Here is a 21,726-nt window from a genome sequence, read left to right on the forward strand (position 1 = left end):
GCTTCTAAGTAATGAAAAGCCATTTTGAAATGGCTAGTCAAGTGTTGGCTTCCTCACCAGTTTATTGGATTAAACACAATTGCACATACACACACAGCTATTAATTAACCATTTCCATTGAGCTGCTCCCACGGAGAGCAAAGGAAGATAAACAAAGTAATAAATGGCTAATGTGACAAAAACAGATAGATAAAGACTTGGAAAGCCCTTTATGCAGGCTCTCTGAAACAACACACAGCTTGAGTGTTGATGGAACTCCATTAGCCAGGCGTATAAACACATCTGCACAACCACATTGGAGCCTTTGTGCTATCGCAAGCGAGTAGTTCTCAGCCAGGGGGACATGAGGGACTTCCTCTTTTCCTTCTCAAGCTTAAACAAAGCCTTTTTGGCAAGCAACGCGTCTATTGTTTACTCTGATTGAGTTCTTTGAACAAAAAAGGGATTTGGGATTTGACATCAGAATTTGAAGACAGCTGCAGCACTTTGAGAATATATTGATGTGAGGATGGATCAGCAGAATCTTTGGAATACAGGCGCTCCGAAGCTCAAGTACATCTGTGGACTTTAATTGTCGTGACATCACCGAATTCGCTCCACTTTCGACGACTGACGAGGCACCTCTTGCCAAGTAGCCTGACCGTATAACACATGCACTTAGCAGGATTAAAGCGGTATCTAAATGAATCCCTCAAACTTTGTCTACCCTTCATGTGCCAAAATTCTACAGTTTCTAATTTCAGTTAGTTTGTATTAGGTTTTGTTAGCATGATCCCTGCAAATTCCACCAATTCTGTGTTCTTTTTTTGGGCACATTAAAGTTATGCAACAGCTTTTTTTCCCATTGTTCTAAATTTAATGTGGAAGCAGTCACAAGCTTGTTCTTATTCAATGAAAAGAGCTATACTTGAATCACTGGCCCCCTCTTCTCCGAAGAGCTCATTTATTAAGAAAGCCTAATCGAAATCTGTGACAACTTCATGAATCTGTTCTGTAGGAAGATGGAGGAATCAGAGAAAATGTGAGCGTGGCATTCTGCCCATGTTGAACATGAAGATTCTACTGCTAAGAACCATCATATTTATCATGATTACAATGTTGCACCCTGGAATATTTCTGTTTTTCCTTTGAGAGTCCCCCTCTATGGTGAGTATTGAACAGCACTGCAGCAATGTTTACTTGAAAATAGGCATATTGAAAGAGAAAATGGTAGAATTTATACAAATCCTGAGTGACAGAAAGCATGAAGGCAAAATCCATTTGCAAATGTGCGTTAAATAACTTGCCTCATTCTCGTTAAACCACAGTAATGTCTCTTTTTGCTTTTCAATTTGAAAACACACCGGGCTTAATTGTATTTATCCCTTGTCCATCATGGAAATGTACAGCCGCCCGACTGTGTGGACAACTTCAACAGCAAAAGAGATGGACGGAGGAAATTTTTTTTAAAAAAAGAAGAGAAAATAGCGGGTTGGTTTTTAAATGTGTTCGTATTCCATTTTCTTTCCTTTTTTTCTGTTGAATAAGTTACCTGGGAGTAAAAGGGAGTCTGGGGGAGAGGGGGGAGAGGAGGCAGCCAGAGTGAGGGGATTCTCTGATACGTGGCGTCCATGCAGATGAGACTTATCTTGGTCGACCATGTGTGCACGAAGCCCCTAAACTGCCAGTCCTGAAGCATTGACTAGCTGTCAGCTCTGTCTCTTTCGCCTGGATTCGAAAAGGCTGCTGTGCCTTTCATTTAATATAAGCAAAGGGAAGGAGGAGAGCGAAGGGGAGGGGGGAAAATTGTTTTGCTAGTTTTTTGTTGGTTTGTTTTTCTCCATGTGAGGTGAAAGACTTTCACAGACCAAGCTTTATCTGTAAGTCAGTTGCAGATATGGAAGAGGGACACACAAATGGATTTAAATGTGCTGTTGATAGGAAACAAAAAATCCTTATGCACTGTACTACTGCTTCCAAATGTGACTGTTTTATGACATTTTTTCGATTTAATACTCACGAGACAACACAAAGGATATGGCCTCACACTTACGTGGTGGATAATCTGACATCATCTCTAATAACTGCAGGGAAAAATCAGGACTTAGACGAACAGAGGAAGCAACAAATGCCACTATTTTGTGACACTGATTGTTCACATTGTGTTAGTCTCCCACTATCTAAAGTCCCAGTACACTGTGGTTCCTCTTACGAAGCAATCCTGATGTAAGTTTTTTGCATACCGACTCCAGCTTGAGTCTCACCTCGCCTCTTTTTTGTTTTAGGTATCCCTGGAAGTGACTACATCAATGCCAACTACATCGATGGCTACAGGAAGCAGAATGCCTACATCGCCACACAAGGATCTCTGCCAGAGACGTTTGGCGAATTCTGGAGGATGATCTGGGAGCAGAGGAGCGCCATCATCGTCATGATGACCAAGCTGGAGGAGAGGTCCAGGGTAAGAGACAGAAATACAGATACAGCCATATTTCTCTGGAGTCTCTCTCTTATGGGTTGCCTTCAAATGAAATGACAATTTCATGATAATATCGGCATATCATTGGTTGATAAAGGCTTTAAAATGAAATACTGCCATTGGCCTGAAATGGTATGACAGGCTGGTAAGATGGCAATAATTATGCACACGCAACGCTAGTGTGTCTGTGGTGTGGAGGCTTTTTTGAAATGTCCGAAATGGTTAGCAAAGTTGCTACAGTATTTGCAATGATTTCTCAGAGCCAGTCACGCAAAGAGGAGCCAAATCGCATTCCGTCAACACAATTTAATTGCCCTTCTTCAAGAGCCCTTATCCCAATCATTGTGATGAATTTGTGAAGAACAAAGAGAAACAGGCACCAGTGTTAAAACCTGTCAGCAGTCATTTTCTTATTTCCCAGTGAAATGTGTACATTCGAAAAGCATTGTCTGCGTCTGCCAGTGGGCCCTCAGAACGAGAGTGGGCAACTAGCAGAATGAGTTGAAAAACAGTCTGAGCAAAGGGAAGTTATTTTCACATTTCACATTTCTGTTCTTCACTTGACTTTGAAAATTTCTTCAAACGTCGTTCACCCTCTATCAGTGACGCGATCAGTTTGATGTCCTCGTCCTCCTGATCTGCTTTTTTTCACAGCCCGGTTTAATTTGTACAGTGTGTTTGTGCCCCGGCCCTCTCTGCACGCGCTCGTATTTATTCCCCGGGAGAAGTCAGGTTGCATTCTGTCACCTGCTGATATCCTCAATCCCCTCTTTACAACAACACTTTCTGTTGTCGTTGAGTCCTGACTGATTAGTGGTATGGCTGCTTTCATTAGCCGAGCACTGCTGAAGGCACTGGATTGCAATCAGTGATAAAAACACTGCCGAGAGCTCCAATGCCCAGCTGCATGCACTCACTGCTCCTTTAAGGCTGATGTGGTCAAAAGGCACTTTCTCTTTTTCTTTCTCTCTCTTGCACATCTTACAGCACATGAAAGCTTGCAGACTCCATAAGCTACTGACCTTCACACTTGTATGCCTTTTCTAAGAGCCTGGCATAGTGTTAACAGGGGCGCTGACTCAATCCAGAGAGCAGTTTTCGCTCAGTATCTGCACAATCTGCACAGCACATGCATTCCATGGCTGTTTTTCAACGTCGTGGACGTTTTAAAATGCACGACTCTTCAATTAAATTTGGTCCGTGCTGTTAGGTGTCTGTTTCACTCCACAGATGCTTTGTGATATAAGAGTGCTTCTTGGCTCAGCACGAAAGGCTTCCTGCGAGACTGAGCCTGCCATACAATTATGATGTTTGACATTTGCAGTACATAATGTGCTTTTGTTGCCGCCATCAGCTCCTGCCTTTCATATTAATCAGTCATATCATTCGCTGAGAAGCACTCAAGCTGTCTTTGTATGTTTTGCATGTATAAAGCTCGAGCATTTGAGAGTAAACGCTATTATGAATCATTCCATTACTCCCGATGTCACAATCAACTTCATTACTCATGGTGTCAATGCTGTAACAGCTGCTTAAGAAATGAAATTAGTGGATGTAAGATGTTTGAATATTCCAGTGGTACGAATGGCGCCCAGTTGTCACGCTCATCAACAGTCACAGAGCATCAGGCTTTAGGATTTGTTGAGCACAATGACATTTTGATTGTGTTGAACATACTGCTAAAACCACATCAGTTCTAATGGACAATATGAAGAAAAACAATTGAATTGGAGCTCAGTTATTTCCTCCCCAACACCAAGAGTGCTTCTCTTTGTCAGCTAAGCAGTATTGCTATAATGGAACAGTGTTTTATTGGCTGTTAACCCGGGAAACAAAGCTGTGCACTCGAACAGCAATAAAGCTGAGCCGGTAATATGATTGGAAACTGTGGTTACCTTTGTAATTATACAGCATGTTAGGGCAATTAATAGCACCGTCGGCTCCGTACAAATATCTCAAGCCATTTCATTGATTATGAAATCAAGCCTAGTCAGCAGGAATTACCATTATTTCACTTTATACTCCAGGGCAGATAGTGTTCTTATATTCCTGTCCCTACCTTGTCTAATGTGATATTTCTCTCCACTGCAGGTTAAATGTGACCAATACTGGCCTACGAGAGGGACAGAGACATATGGCCTCATCCAAGTGACACTGCTGGACACAGTAGAGCTGGCCACGTACTGTGTCAGGACATTTGCACTTTTTAAAGTAAGGAGGCATTTGGTTTTTTGTTGTGCTGAGACCTCACAACTGTAAAGTACTTGATGTGAGCTACGTTGGTCACTAACCTTTCTCCGCCTCTGTATTCAGAATGGCTCCAGCGAGAAGAGAGAGGTGAGGCAGTTCCAGTTCACGGCCTGGCCAGACCACGGGGTGCCAGAGCACCCCACTCCGTTCCTGGCCTTCCTGAGACGGGTGAAAGCTTGCAATCCTCCAGATGCAGGGCCCATGGTGGTACACTGCAGGTAAGAAACAACATGGTTTCACGAAAACATGCTGAAGCATGAAATTGATTCTGTTCTCTCCATTTGCTGTAATGAATATATGAATACATATGACAAAATACAATACATTGATGGTTATTTAGAAGTCTATATGAGAGTCACTGTGTACTGATCATAGTGATTTTAAAAGGTATTCGACATGAACCGAAAGATATTGTTGTCCAATATTTTAATACTTTATAAGGACTACTATGGCCCACTGCAAGCCCAAACAAATCAGTCTGCTTTCACAGAAGGCACTTTAAATCTGAAGGTGCTTTCAACATCACAGCACAAAGTGTGAGTGGCATCGCCCTCAGCAAACTTAAACATCTCCTCCCACACACAAACACACGCAGACCTGTCGCGTTCCTTGCTACACCACTAGCGTGTTGCACATCAGCGGCCCACAAGATGCCTTGGCTTATCCCTTGGGTTATTGCATCTGAAACAAATAACTTTCATGCCAACTTCACTTCCCTCAGCTACATAAGCAGCCAGACTCCCAGCAGAGAGGCACAAGGATATAACGCAGGCTTCAAGCTCCTCTCAACTCAGGAAGTCATGAGAGGCGTAGAGAAAGCAAGCGACTGAAAAGGCAGTAAAAATGAAGAAACAGCGATAGCAAGTGTAATAGATACAAACTTGTGTCAGAAAGTGACAAGAAAAGGGAAGGGGGATTACAGAAGAGTTAGAATTACCACATGCTGGAGTTAATTAGAGCTAGTTGCCGAATCACTTCAAATTGAAAATCCTGACTTTTTACAATGAAGCAGAATGCAGGAATTAATGTCATTCCGCAGATGGGAGTTTTTAATTCCTCTGGCTCCCTATCAGATGCAGTCTTTCCAAGCTCCAAATCCCTTGCGAGGCAATTCCTCACTTCATGTTTGACCACAATTTTAAAACAGAGCCATCTTTTATTTTTGCATACTTGCAAAATAAAGATAGGAGTGTTTTGTGGCGAAGCAGAGATATACTGTCAATTTTGTGGAAGCTATTTAAGCACATGCAAAAAGACAGAGATAAAAGCTCTTGAGTGGTTGATTAATTAGCTGGTGTACAAAAAAAATTGTAGCTTGCCATGTATGTGCCACATATACCATAATGAACAATCACAGGCTCTGGATTTGTTTGAGTGGTGGTGTATGAGGAGCCGAGAGTCCATAAACTGTACCTCAATAACAGTCACAAGTGACTCAACCTACTGGAGAATTCCCCTGAATTACTTCCCCTGAGTTCCATAACAATTCATCTGATATACACAAGACTGCATATTGATGACGCAGATGTCAGGAAGATTAGTGGTGAACCAGTCCTCACTTAAACTTTTAGTTTTCGTGTGTGGTGGGACGTGTTCATCTCATGTTACCGTATTTCCATTTTTTTTTTTTCCAGCCTTCATCATGAGCTAAATTTTACACAGCCAGCAAGTTAAAAGAAGGGCTTTCTATATCATTTTTCATAGTCAGTAGAGATTATCTTAATAACCTCAAATTACTCTAGCTTGTCAAAAGATTCACAATTTTATTTACATTAATTTTACTTATTTGCGTCACTGTCGCTCACACAGTGCCAAGTAACGTTGCCTGCCCGGTTACACCACAGCAGGCTTTACAGTAACAATAATAATCTAAATGCATTCGTGTTTCCACTGCAGAGCTAACCTTCCTGACAAGGTGAGATCACAGTGCGTCTTGAGAAACCTGCCGCCCACGGACTCTATAGCATGTTTCCTGCTTTCCTAGTTCCTGCTGTTTTCACTAACCCATAGGTCAGGGACTGTTTTGCTCTTCTAGCTTAAGGTCTACCCAGGCGTTGTGAGGTGGCAGAAGAGGTCAAATGGACATGATTGAATGTCATGGAGATCACTGGGCTCTCCCAGTGACTCGGAAGGGAAACTTTTGATAGAACAACCCACAGTTTCAAAGGATTCAACTGATGACCTAGCCATTTCCCCCTTTTCTTTTCTCTCCATTACTGTGTATTACAGCACATAATGCAGAATTTAGACCACTTATCTAACTGCCATTACAACCAAAGACACTTATTTACCTATTTTTAGGCAAATCACAACTCTAGTGGTAACGACATGCCCCATGAAGCCATGATGAAGCCTTGTTACGCCACAGCTGGGTGTGGTCACAAGTCAACAGACCACACCTGATCACACCCAGCTGTGCTCATAGGTTCAACAGACTGACCAACCCTTTGTGAACAGTGCAGCAATGCTTTTCCTCCATGTAAGATTTGGTTGGTGGGACTCTTTAACGCTGGCTTCTCCACCATCACCATTGGAAACCTTATATACCGCAAGAAGTCTCACCTCACTGGTATGTTTAGTACCATGAGGGCATACAAAACATCCCTGGTGGAAAAACTGAACATGGCCTCCTCATTTCCATCAAGCCGTACACAGTCGCTGTGCCGTTCCAGAAATTATTCTAATGAAGGGAAGGAAAGGGATGACTCAGGAGAGCTGCCACAAAACTCCACCTCCCTGTCATCGTGGCAGAGTTGCATGTGAGGGGAACAGTCCTGCACTTGTTGGCACGTCACAACGGACAAGAATCAGCAGCCAACACTCTCCAGTGGTTTGTGAAGGAAAGCAGCTGAACCTACAAGCCCAATTAGTGGGCAAAGGATGTTTAAAACAACAAAATTCCACACATCCTATGTTGGAAATTAATGACTTTTTTGATTTACTCCTGAAAAGCATTCATACAGGCAAAGGATTCAAATTATTATTGAGTCCATTAACGGTAATGCAATGGTCTTTGTGAGTTGGAGTTCACATGTGTGCGTTCGATTGGCAGTGTGGGGAAACGGTGACAGGTCAGCTGACGGCAAAAGATTTGGTAACAATACATATGTAATTGCTTTCACTGCTGCTCACGCTTTATCTTGCCGGGACTCATTGCAGCTGTATTTCACCCTGCACTTTCTCTCCCATCCCCTATTCCCTAAACTCCTGGAAAACATATTAGTCTGACACTTAATGTGTGTCGACGTCCAAAGCAGCTGGTCTTGACTGGCTGAAAAGGCAGTGTCAGGTCATTAGTGCAGTCAGTCTGCCAACTCCCCCTCAACTGCCAAATGTTCCGGCGGCTTTCTGCACCACCTCTCCCCACCACACACACGTCACTTGTTGATAAAGGAATGTTGCATATGTACCGAGCATTTCCTGCTCTTACATTTAAAGAAAATTGAGGTTAATACATATTCTTGCCACTCTGTCCTTTATTAGACTAACTTGAATACGACACAACTTCAAGATAACTGGCTTCATCTCTCCCCGCATAACACAAGCTTACGTTCTGTCTCCTCGCCTCCCTCCTCCCATTCTTCAGCTTCCTCTGTCTCCGTCTCTCTAGCTCAATGCTGTCACTCTGTCACTTACTCTCTCGCAGGTCATCACTCTCCCACATTCAGGTCCACACTGTAAAATGTTTTCAGATTGGAAACAGCTGGGGTAAAGGGAGAAATCTCCTCTAGTTCCTGCATCCCTCGCCTGAGGGCTGAGGTGTTCTTAGACCTGGAAGTGATTCATTCTTCAAATATCCCCGAGACACTTTCACATTTCTTTGCAGCCCGATTCTCCCTTTGACTCAAATGCACATTTTGTAATCGCCCTAGAGCAGCGAAGAGTTTTGTTAAAAGAAAAAAAAAAAATCCAGTCTCATTCAGCCAATGTCAGCCATTTTGAAAGTGATCATCAGAGAATTTGTTAAAGCCAATGACTCCCATACGTGTCTTTATTCCATTTGCAGCACAGTTCCAGTGCAGCATGGCACATTAAGCAGACTTGGCCCCCGGGGACTAACTTTACTCCCTCTTGAGTTTTCCTTCTCAACCCTTTCCCCGTTCCTCAGAGCAAATGAAAAACAAATGCTCCATCAGAAGGAGGAGGCACAAGAGCATGGCTCACACCTCGTAGGCATGTCAGCTTAATGGATTGAATAACCTATTTACTTTGGAGTGCCAAGTGCAAGGACTTGTCTTGTCAATGCTGTGCTTTGCGGTAGGTGGGAGGAGAGTTAACGAACAAGATTTAACACCACCCCGTCGCCCCACAGTAAATAAACTGTCATCAGAAAACATCTTCTATCATGAGGCATGCACTATTAAAACATGTAATGTATGGGGGGGAGCATTTTTAGACTGTCAGCAGTCTGCACAAATGGGCTACATTTGTACTGCGTGTCTCGAGCTGGCCTGCAAGTAGCGGTCGAAGAGAAACAGTGAAGCATTTTCCCTCTATTTGTCAGAGTGCTTTTTGTCACTTGTGCATTTTTACACACTAATGTAAAAATGTGTCGACGTGAATCTTAATGAAGGGACCTGCCTTTCAGTGCCTCTTCTGAAGCTCTTATGCCATTTGGGTGCACTGTGCTAATCTAATGGCATTAATTGAAGTCAGCTGCACTTCTCAGAAGTTGCCCGGCACATTAACGAAGCCCTCAAAAATTCATAATGTCAATATTGCGTCTTTGTATCTGCATTTCGGTGTGCATTTGTTGTAGCGGCACTTTTTGGAACCATGAGACAAAGGTTAAATGTTGCTGTTGCACAAGTGATTAGTCCTGATGGGTTAGAGAGCACAGGTGAGGTCCAGAGACTAGATTGCAAAGCCAGGAGGGAGACAGTTGAAGGCCACAACTGCCTAGCCCTCTTCTCCACACAGTGCCACTTCAGATTTAATTACACTCCAAGCTAAATGCTCCGTCCTACAGTGGCAGACTTGGCACACAGAGTTTACCTCATCACCAGGGGTTCTTCAAGCCACTGCACATGTTTCCAAAAGACACGCCTCCTAACATCAGACTGCCCCTCATTTCTTTCACTGGAGATCAAATACAGTCAGCCATATTGTATGTGGTTGCCAAGATTTGGAGAAGTTATGACCAAGAGTTTTCTTGCGCAGTGACAACTGAGGATATCATCCAATGTAACATGCTTCCTTCTTGATCTTGTTTTTCATTGCAGTGCTGGAGTGGGACGCACAGGTTGCTTCATCGTGATTGATGCCATGCTGGAACGGATCAAGCACGAGAAGACTGTGGACATCTACGGGCACGTAACGCTAATGCGTGCCCAGCGCAACTACATGGTGCAGACAGAGGACCAGTATGTCTTCATACATGACGCGCTCCAGGAGGCCGTCAACTGCGGCACCACCGAAGTGCCCGCCAGAAACCTATACGCCTACATCCAGAAACTGACGCAGATAGAGGGTGGAGAGAATGTCACCGGCATGGAACTTGAGTTCAAGGTACAAGCTGTTTACTATTGGGGACAATAGTTTGGATCAGGGACTTGGAAAAATATTAATAAGCAATGCTTAAGCGTTAGATTCCCACAGCACAGTCAGTAGATTGCACATCACACCTGTAAAGTTTTACACCAAGATCCTGCCACATGCAGAAAGAATAACAGGCATCCCATTGGCACCCCGTGTTCCGAGTCACATGCAGACTCCAGCGTCATTGATTGGCTATTCTCTGTACTCAACTCTTTTCCAGTTCCCATTAGACCCACCAGACAGCGTGGGGCCTGTGGTTTCCTCTCTTTTCCAGTTAGTTGACTCACTTGTGTAACCCAACATAGGATAAATTCTCCCTTTCTGGTCCCCCCTGCCCATAGCTCCCCTTTCTTTAGAAACAGGGGTCTTGGTTTACATGAAAACGCCAAACACAGGTTTTCCCCACCACAGAACTGTTGCCAGAGGGACTTGGGCAATATACTTTACAATGAGAAGCTCAACCAGCCTTATTCAGCCCCTAGCAGCCTGTGGTGTTTCTGTATGCGTGGTATTGCCTTGCTTGTCACGCACCTACCTTCTTGCTCTCTGATGGATGCTGATTCCACTAAGAGATGATAAACAGGTTAGATTACACTGCACTTCTGTCCACTCCAAGCTCGCTCGGGTATCCATTTCCCTGTCTTTTCATCATAACATGCTATTTTTTCCCTGCAAAGGCAGACCATGATAATAATCACTTTGATGCCATTTCCATACTTTATGGTTACATGAAATAGTGTATAGCCACAGTACACTGTGAGCCATTATAGTGTAGGTTTCATAACCCACGACGTGCAGCTTATTATTTTGCATTCCTTCCTACTCTTGCGAGCAGGAAGGAATCCAAAAGCATGCAATTGTTCATACTACTCGGATCTTTATCATGTACAGTCCACCTTTGGTGTCAAATGCAGTCAGTCACCAGGGAGAAAGAAACCCCAGAATGTCAGCACTCCGAACCTGGCACCAGTACGCTCAAAGATATCTCTTTTTCTCTGTCTCCATGCAGCGTCTAGCGAACACTAAAGCCCATACATCACGATTCATCAGTGCCAATCTCCCCTGCAACAAGTTCAAGAACCGCCTTGTTAACATAATGCCATACGAGTCCACACGAGTGTGTCTTCAGCCCATTCGAGGAGTTGAGGGCTCTGACTACATCAATGCCAGTTTCATTGATGGGTACAGGTAAGTGCTAATGTGCTCTGACACCTATTGCCAATCAGATGGCCAGGGTTAGGGTCAATTCATTAAACTTGAAAATGGCTTGCCATTTCATAAAATCAGCTACATTTTTGAAACATGAATTTAAAATCAACTGGGAAGCTTCAGCAAAAGCATCGTCAAACCAGTCACAGTGTAAGGTTCTCATGTATCTGAATGCCAACTGTATCATCATGTGATTTATGCATTCCAACAGGCAACAGAAAGCCTATATTGCCACACAGGGACCACTGGCAGAGACCACAGAGGACTTCTGGAGAATGCTCTGGGAGCACAACTCTACCATTGTCGTTATGCTCACCAAGCTCAGAGAAATGGGCAGGGTATGCATACGCTTATTTTCTTCCCTTTGTTTTGGCACATTAACCTCTTCATTTTGGCGACAGAACACAAAAACACACATTGCAAAACAGCGTATATGAAGTACCATACATGGATTCAGCCACAGGAATATAAGCTTTCGAGCAGTAGATACAGTATGAACTGAAGGAAAAAATTCTGGGAATGAACACAATGAAGCTAGTGTACGAAGTGAATGTTGTGGCTCACTGCGGTATTCTATTTTTCACTCCCGACAGGAAAAATGCCACCAGTACTGGCCAGCAGAGAGGTCAGCCAGATACCAGTACTTTGTGGTGGACCCCATGGCCGAGTATAACATGCCCCAGTATATCCTGAGAGAGTTCAAAGTGACTGATGCCAGGGTAAGCAGACAATGTTTCATAGGACAAAGTGAAAAGATCAAAATTTGACATTGTGGGAATGGAGCTCCAACTCCAGTGGTATTGCTTACACTTTGGTGGACTGTTTTTCAAAGTCTGGGTTGTAGTTTAACCATGGCTCATTGTGAATGGAATAACCAGGGGCTTTTACCCATGAAATAACGATAGTTTTCAACTTTTTTTTAAACAAGTTTTATCACTGAAGCTACACCTGCATGACTATATTTACCAAGAAAGAAGATTTCCATGATAGTGTTGAACATGCTGGATGGTGGATGGATTTAGCATTGCAGCAGTCATTAGCTGAAATTTTTGGCATTGTGTCAAGTATTTGTTTATACCAAACTATGGCCTTAAGTGTAACATAAGAATAAATATATATATATTTGTGGAAATTATGACACATGTCAATGTGTAAAAACAAATGTGGTGCCGGCAGCACTGAGCTGCCAGAGTTTTTAATTCCATCAAAGGCTTACACAGATAAATGGTGCAGGCTTCCTTCTTTGTAGTGCATGTTACACTGTCTCCTCAATGGGATTGCTCTCCTTATCAAGGGGCTACAATATCACTTAAGTAATGCACACCCTCAAAGTCGATTCTCCGAGCATCCTGTTGAGGGTAGCACATCAAAGGAATTTGCATCTTTAGTGTTCATGTTTAATGCATTCAGGTAAAATGGCAGGCATCTTTAACAAAACATGATGCTTTAAACTTAGTGCCTCTGCAAGATTTTTTTCAAGAATGCCGCCTTGCACTCTAAAGCCCACAAAGGCGTGGATCATTATGAAGGTGATGGTCATGGAATGAACTGCCATAGGTTGGCTGTCAACGAAAAAAACCTTAGAATGGCCCCCCAGTTTCATTTCATCAGGTTTTCTTTGTTATTTTGCCCTATTTTTGACTGATGTTCCATTTGAAAAGCGGGCTCTGTACCTTCTCTCTGTCTTCCCACCCTCTTTTGCCAGGATGGACAGTCACGGACAGTAAGGCAGTTTCAGTTCACAGACTGGCCTGAACAAGGAGTGCCAAAATCAGGAGAGGGCTTCATCGATTTCATTGGCCAAGTACATAAAACAAAAGAGCAGTTCGGCCAAGATGGGCCTATCTCGGTCCACTGTAGGTACGTGACCAAACAGCATAAGCACTGAACTATATCACTTGTATTTTGTAGAAGGTGAACCTGATTGCAAACATTTCTTCAGCTGAAATGCTGTGTATCACCACAAATATTCAGTTAGCACCACGGTGCATTGTTTTGATTTTGAACAAACTTTCTCTATATTTATGTGGGTTCTCTGGCCTCAACGCTGACCTATTTGCCCTCTCTTGCACAGCGCGGGTGTTGGTAGAACTGGTGTCTTCATCACCCTCAGCATTGTCTTGGAACGAATGAGATATGAGGGCGTAGTAGACATCTTTCAGACAGTGAAAATGTTACGGACACAGAGACCAGCGATGGTGCAGACAGAGGTGAGGTTTTGTTTTTTCCTTTTTTCCACTTTTCGCGGAAAGAAAACATAACTCACAAACTGTACAGAGGGAGTCATGCAGGTAGTTCAGGTTTTGTGGAACTGCAGACAACACATGGAATCAGTTACTGTGTTACCACTGTGATGGCATATTCAAAGTATCATGTATCATCTTGAGCCAAACAGATTGACACATTCAGGCCTTTGTTAAAGACTGATTGATTTCGTAACTGAACTGCTCTCTAGTAGTCTTGACTGCAAATTTATCTGATCAATTCACAACAACTGGTAACAACTGGCAATTCACAACACACACCAACAGTACCTGTATCATCTTCAAGTTGTGAAAACACAAGTCTGTGTAGAAAGTGTGTATAAAGCATTTCACTTGGTACCTTTGGAGCACAAAAAGATTTTTTCCATCAGTGGAAAACGATAGTTTCTAGGCTGTGACAATAGTCATGATAGAAGCACAATGTATCAAAAATGACACAAAAGATGCTGCATCTCAGGATACCGGAGAGTGTGAGCTCAAGTTTTCTCTTCTTTGTTTGCAGGATCAATACCAGTTCTGCTACAGAGCTGGCTTGGAGTACCTGGGAAGCTTTGATCACTATGCAACGTAAAAGACCCAGTATTGGAAGAAAAAAGCAGAGGGCCCTTTGGAAGGAAAACCCAGTGAGCCTCTCTTCTGAGCCATAAATTCCTGCTTGAGAAAGTACTCCTTAACTCCTTGCTAACAACTCATTAAGTGTTGGATGTGTGACATGACTTGTCAAAAAATGAAAAAGATGATTCCCGGAGGACCAAGTATTTCCCAACCACAATAAAACCTCGCCTTGACACAGAGTGAGGGAATCCTGACTGTTGAAGCATCATACGGAATTACCTTTTCTTTTGCTTCAAGGATTCATTTTGGGGCTCATAAAACTGAATGAAACCAACACAACAAAAAAGTAAATGAACAATAATGACATCGTCAGAAATGCATCAGTGATTATGAACCATTACGAGAGGCATTGGAGGCACACAGAATTGCGGGGGAAAAAAAACTCGATGCACATTGTAAAGAAAAAAAATTTCTGTTTCACAATCAAGTACACACTGACAACCCATCGAAAAAGAAGACAAAGCTTGGTCCACAACAGCAGGACAGACTTAAAGTAATAATGAGTAAACACCCCTTTTCCTGTCACAATGTTCATCATCTAAATTTTGGGAGAGGGTAAAGTTCAAAATGATCTATGAAATAAATGAAAATTATTGATTTAGTTTTTTAGTACTTTATTATACAGCTGATGTGCTTTTTTTGGACTGTGTGAATTTCCTTTTTTTACACAAGTTTATCGCTTGGAAGAAAGTGATAAAGACGTATTTACGTAAATGTTAATTTTTTTTAAGCTGTAGAACTGTTCTAAAGTATGTGCTATTTTGCAGAGAATCTCTTTGCTTTTTTGACATTTTGTTTTGATTTCCGCCCTCCTTCTCATTTGGTTGCACTTCGTGCACAGAACAGAATTCACACTACCAAATTGTAAGTTTGTTCAAAAGGTTTTTTTTGTTTTGTTTTTTTTGTTTTTTCTTTTGGTCTTGAATTTTTCTGTTCTTGTTTTTGTCCATGATCACATACATGGTAACTTAATTACTCCCATAAGATAAACTGGGGCTTTGTGGAATCAACAGGGATGAGCAAAGTATGAAGTTGCTGCTACCGATTATCTTAGTTCTTCCATGTTAGAAGGGTGATGAGAGAGAACCTGATGAATTTGATAAAATATATGAATATATAAATATATGCTACAGAATCTATGAGAAAGATATATTAAAGTATGAATATACCATTCTAAATATATTGATAAAGTACATAATTTATGAATGACAAGTATTTGAAATATGGATCGCCTATGAAAGCAATCCAAATTGAGAGTTGTGTGCTATGGGGGAAATGAAATGAGATTTTTTCACTGGAATGCACATCAGTAGGACAAAATTGTATTCTGATTCAGTGCATCTTTTCTTGTGCAATAAATATGTGTGTTTTTAGATAGGGTTTTATGTGGATATGTCATCCGCTCATGACATTGTTGTTTCCCCCCCGCAAGTGAGGTGTGGGATTGGGAATGTCAGATGCCAGTCAAAGCATCGCTGGTGCATTTTTCAAGCTCTCATACAGTCTGTAATTAGAGGCAGAGGGGTCACGCAGCCGCAATCACCGCTCCACACAATAGGGCAAGGTACAAAGACGTCACTTTCTTGTGGTTCTTTAAAGCATTCAATGGTATCAACGTTTTTTTTTTGTTTTTTTTTTCGTTTTGCATTTAGAGTGCCTTATATTTCTGCCTGTTTTTATAATGTTTCATTTAACATATTAATGTATATCCTTTGAGTAACCTAGGCATTTAGTATAAATGTAATTGTATAGTTTATTTACCTTTAGTATTCATTTGTCACATGATGAGATTATATATGCAAACAAGAACATTTCAAAGCTCATTTTTCATTTTCAGTGGCCTTACTGTGGCTGAGTGAATTAGAAGACAACAGTTTATACGTCACTGAACTCTGCAGACAGTGAAGAACACACAGCAGTTAGAAGACATATATTTTAAATTTTCAGACATAGAGTCAGGGTTGAGATTGCAGAATTCTGCTCTCAGAAACGAACAGGACGATAAACAGGTCTAACATAAAGTTAATGAGCTTTCTACGATCACATCTAACAGCAGCAAGTTCCTGTTTTGATTTTTTTTTTTTTTTTAAACACGGTTCATCAAACCTAAATTCGGTAAAAAAAAAAACAATGCCTAATGCACCGGTCGTCACCGAAGGGTTCCTTCTTCACGCCTTAGGTTTGAATTACAGACGCGTCACGACAGTGAGCAGATACGGAGACTTACAATCTGCAGCTAAATCTGTTCTGTTATCCTGACAATCCTGAAACGGTGTGTCACGTCCTTTTTCTGTTTTTTTCAACATTACACTTCGAGACTGGGGGTTTAGTTGGTTTACAGTTCAGTCTTTATGTTGAGCAGCATCTTTAACTTCTCCATACCCTCTTTGATGGCTTTGTGGATGTGCATTCCAGGTGCTTTCTTTCCCTTTTAACTCAAGCAGCTATGTGTTTTATTTTTTGTCAACTGCTTACCTGATTACTTTTGCCATAATTTTGAGATATAAAAGTGCTATTATTTAACCTCATGGTGGCCAATGTTACATTGTGTTCAAGTCTCGGAACATGTTTATTTTTCTCATCTCAGTTTTTTTTTTCTTATTAATTTTTCATATGCATGGTCAAACATTGCAGAATGGCCAAAGCTGGCCTGGTAGGAAGATTTGCACTTTCTCTATCTTTGTACTATGCACTGCCCTATTGATTCTAAACCCAATAATATATTACTTGAACCCATCTATAAAAAACCTCCTTAAACGTTCACTTTGTGTGTATGTAAATAACACAAAAAAGGTATCAACTCTTGAAAAAGACAAAAAAAAAAAAAAGTTTGTGGCGAAAAAGAGCATCCATTCTGATGCCATGGTTACTCCAGCAGATGACTTCAGAAAAATCTGTCCCCCAACCATCTGTTCTTGTGGCTTTGCCATTCAAGCTTGGAGTGTCATTAACAGAAATAAACGTTGTGTTCTCTGCTCTCTCTATCTATCTCTCGTCTGGATGCATAGACTGAAAATTAAATAATGAAATTGTAAAAAAAATGGCTTGTTAAAAAGATCATACAATTACCTCTGATTAGTTGTAAGCGTAAACTGTTTCTTTTTCTGAATGAAAGGAGTGCTTTTTATTTTCTTACTTAGGTTACATTGGTGGCGAAAGAAGTCTGTATGAAAATCAGTTCTTTGCTGACACAAGTTCCATTTGTTATAAATGAATTCTATTAAAAAATGTCAGTGTTATGCATTGGCGTTTCACTTGTCTCCCTCCACCACACTTCAACTGGAAAAGACTGATGGAGCTATTTTACCCCCTACTGGTCTGGGTCCAGCATATTATCCACAGCTCTCTCATGAAAGGGGAAACTGAGCCCTCACCGCATTTGAATAGATTTCCATCGCTCTGGTTTTTCTGTCACTGATGTCAGCTCCGATGAGTCACCCAGGGAACCTTTGACAGATGAAGGGGAATGTTTTCAAAGCTGCCTTGTTTCTAACACAGATTTTGTCCACCCGACAAGCAAAGGGGTGTTTTACGGAAACACAGAATCAAACCATAATTGCATTATACTAAATGCCGCTGCACCACTTAAACACTGTAATATATTTATTTATTTTTTTTGCTATTGTTTCTTCCTGCTCCTCATCTATTGTAGCTGCATAGTGTGTGTGTGTGTGTGTGTGTGTAGTGGGAGGTGTCAAAGCCTGCCTGATCCATAGAGACTCATTCAAATGGAGAGCTAAATGTACAGTTATTAGACTAATTTATAATAAATTGTTGTATTATTAATGAATGACGATACACAGTAAATGCCAATTTATACAGTGATACATATTAACATATTAATATGTACTGTTCATCTGTTGGCACTGGCACTTTAAATTTTTAATTTGGATGCATTTAGACATTTATTTACTTAAGGCTAAGATGCTCTGCAACAAGATTACCCATTACAAGCTGCACCAATGGTTTGAAATGGGATATACTTCCTGTATCCTCAGGGCGCAGTCATCTCTACCGTCCATCTCCATTGGGTGCTTTTAACACTACTGCATTGCTAATGGGCTATTGCCAGTACATGGCAAAACAACACTAGATGCAGTATTAATTTAATGTTTACACCTTATTTTGCAGCTCATTTTAGCAAGCTAGCTTAATGTGGCTTCTTCAGAACAGATTCGATTTTAATCAATACACTTGATGACAAAGGCTGCTTAAAGGCTCACATGTCAATTGTACTTCAAGCATGTAGATGCATCCCAAAGCATATTTCCACACTGTAACTGCACGGATCGTGCACTGGACTCTGAACGCTGTGACACACAACAGTGCTGCACCTGAACACATCCTCTGTAGATACTGATGAAGTGCTGAAGCTGCTGCAGAATGTCCTGCTTAGACTACTGACACTGAAGTAACAAAATGAATTGGTGCTTTAAATTAGTAAGGCTGCTTGTATTACTGATAATAATTGTGACTCTTTCCCAGACACACTGATACTCTTACAGCCAAGACAATTAATCCACGAGGGTAAATAGTATTTACTAAAAACATGCTTTTTACCTGCCGACATTTTTGTACAATGGGTCGTAGTGGAGACGTGTCGTCCATCTTTATATCCAGTCATTAGCTGGGATAGATGGAGGTACTTTTTAATATTAATTCTACATTATCTGTGATCATGATATATTCATACTCATTCTTTGTCAGAGGTTACTGCACACCAGCCGGCTGGCTCATGCATTCAGTGAAAATCACGAGGTGACACAATCTATTCACAGTCTGGCTCATGCTATATTTTTTGTCAACAGCTCAAACCTACAGAAGTACAACAAAGTACCAATAGCCTGGAGCAAGAAAACAAAAACAAATGATTTCTTTAAAAACTGTTAAAAGTGCTTGACAGCTGGGGAACACTTTGGAAGTCAATAACTGGCTGCCTGGAGAAGTTTCTCAGAATTCAGAAAACCATCCATGTGCCCAATTAGAAAATATCATCCCGCACGATAACAAATGGCAGATGCTGTTTTGATGTACAACCAGCTTTGGAAAATGTTAGTCCGCAGTAGCAGATCACAGCAGTGATGAAATGTCATAAACACCAAGAGGAACCCGTCTTGGACAGAAAAAAATATTGTTGTAGAGATTATTTGTCAAAGGCAATGACAGACTGCAAGAGGTCCGCAGATTTGTTTGCTGCTGTTTGTTTTTCTAAATCACACCTCAAACTGAACATGTGTCAAGACACATTTCATCCACATTCGTCCTCCCACACTTGTATATGTTCAGGATACGACTCCCCACACCAAGACACCTCGAAGACTCCAGTCAGCAGAATGGGAGCTGGAAGTGGCAGACTGCTCTGTGCGCTCGAGTATCATATTACCGCACACACAGAATTGCATATGACATGAAGGAAAACGTTCACAGATTGCTGCACGGCGAGACCAATTATTGCTTCATCTTGTTTCTGACAATTTGATGGAAATTGGCCAAAATGAATTTCTAAAAAATTCTTGAGCAATCGTTGCGGTGCAGATGTCTGCTTCACAGCAGACAAGAGCACAGCAAAATAAGGAAGTCCTCACTATCATCAGTGTTTCTTTTTCACCAGAGACTGCACTTCAGATGTGTCAAGCAGATGTTCTGTCTTCGTTTCTCAGCAGTTTTTGCAGAATTCTGAAACCAACCAGCCAGTCACAACACTGTGCACAAGTAATTTCTCATCTACCACCCCACCCCCCCCTTAAAAAAACGACAGCTTGCCTCACTCCCTTTGTGCTTTGTTTTCGACAACGCAAACTTGATGAAACCCGCGGAAGTGAAAGCTGGAGAGCAGTGCGGCTTTGTTAATAACAGTGGGATTCAAGAATGAGACATTTCTTTTTATTCTCTCAATTTTTGAAAGGGGGAAAAACCTTCTGTACCTTATTCTGCTGCAGCAAAAATAATTACATAACTATGTATTCAAAGAATTCAATTACACTGGCAGGTTACTTTGATGGAGCAGTCTGACATCACAGCATCCGCCACCCACTGTGCTCTTCATGCTCCACGCCTCTGTTTAGAAACAATCACCTGTTACTTCCCCAACTCATGTGGCATCAACATTTTCATTTCCACTAATCAGACACTGTTGGCAGTTATGATCTGCGTGCATGCATCTTCATATCCACACTGCTGCAAAGACTTTTTTGTTTTAGGTAATGCTGCAGGTGCGCAAAGATAGTAAAGATAGGAAAAGCTAAATCATGGCTCCTCGTCTGTCGGGGTGGAAATCTTTGGGAATCTCAGAATTCAAGTCCAATTTTTGATGTCATGATCTGATTACTGCAGTGACTGTTGATACAACAAACACAAAACAGGGCACTATCCACCCAGAACCCCAACCTACATGGAATATGTCACTCTTTATACTACATCTGTCCTTATTAGTTTCAAAGTCTTGCCTTTCATGTCAATGTACATGACTGCTTCCCAAACTGGCCTGATACTGGTCTGGGCTGCTTGTCTTTTAATGAAAAATAAGTTGGTGTACTGGATGTCTGCAGGAGTGAAGAACAGACTCATTATCCAAACCGATGGATTGATGCAGGCATTTAAAAATGAGACCGGCTGAGTATTAAGTACCTACACAATATTTCACTTTCATCTTGCAAAGCAAATCTATTAAGCAAAAGTTATTCAATCCAAGATCCTCATGTTCTTCGTGGTGCTGCACTGTGTCCCTGCGGTTCAGCTCTGCCGTTTGTGTTCTGTCAACACATTATCAATGACGTACAAAACACAATTTGTGGAATGTGAATTGACTCAGAGCTGCGGCAGATCAGAATCGTGACTCTCGTGATAGTGTTCTGAATTTCCTGGACTGCTGCAACACCTTATCTCATTCATAACCTCTTCCTCAGATTTAGTATCAAACACGCTTCCAGCAAATGTTGTAAAATGTGATCTTTCTCACAACCCTTTGATGTAACATCTTTTGAAATTCTTAGACCACAGGAGAGGGCCTGGTTTCATCTTTAAGCCCTTTTTACTCCTTTACTTCTTTAAATAGCTTCTTCCACACCCCAAAAATAACTAAACAACGATCACAGCGAACGCAGTGTAAAACAACACAGCTTCCCACCGTGTAATTTGGATCGAAATTCAAACACTTGCCTCACAATGACATTTTCAGGTGCAGTGGAACACAAAAATTGCCTTAATTGCTGGGTAAACTGAAGCCCGTGCCGTGTCATCTTAAATTTATAGAGTATTGTGTCAGTTTGAGTTTACAAAGCCAAGCGCCGAACCTCAGCAGTCATTTCATAGACATGTTAAGGGCAGAGCCCACACCCTTGTCGCCAATTCACAGTCACAGCTGGCTGCCAGCAAAGCTAATATTAAACTTGA

At 41.6% G+C, this 21,726-nt stretch overlaps 1 protein-coding gene across 1 annotated transcript in view; it reads left to right on the forward strand.

Moving 5' to 3' along the window:
* The window catches only part of LOC139351284 (receptor-type tyrosine-protein phosphatase delta-like), a 349,795-nt gene extending 333,377 nt beyond the window's left edge, over positions 1-16,418 (forward strand). The window contains exons 35-44 of the mRNA XM_070993096.1: positions 2,265-2,440; positions 4,550-4,669; positions 4,772-4,926; positions 9,931-10,216; positions 11,256-11,434; positions 11,667-11,793; positions 12,049-12,174; positions 13,161-13,315; positions 13,530-13,665; positions 14,222-16,418. Coding sequence (XP_070849197.1) covers positions 2,265-2,440; positions 4,550-4,669; positions 4,772-4,926; positions 9,931-10,216; positions 11,256-11,434; positions 11,667-11,793; positions 12,049-12,174; positions 13,161-13,315; positions 13,530-13,665; positions 14,222-14,290 — 1,529 coding nt within the window. The 3' untranslated portion in view covers positions 14,291-16,418. The remainder of the gene's footprint in view (positions 1-2,264; positions 2,441-4,549; positions 4,670-4,771; positions 4,927-9,930; positions 10,217-11,255; positions 11,435-11,666; positions 11,794-12,048; positions 12,175-13,160; positions 13,316-13,529; positions 13,666-14,221) is intronic.
* The last annotated feature ends 5,308 nt before the right edge of the window (positions 16,419-21,726 follow it).

The sequence above is a fragment of the Chaetodon trifascialis genome, chromosome 23, assembly GCF_039877785.1.
Source record: "Chaetodon trifascialis isolate fChaTrf1 chromosome 23, fChaTrf1.hap1, whole genome shotgun sequence".
In the NCBI taxonomy this organism is placed as follows: Eukaryota; Metazoa; Chordata; class Actinopteri; order Chaetodontiformes; family Chaetodontidae; genus Chaetodon; species Chaetodon trifascialis.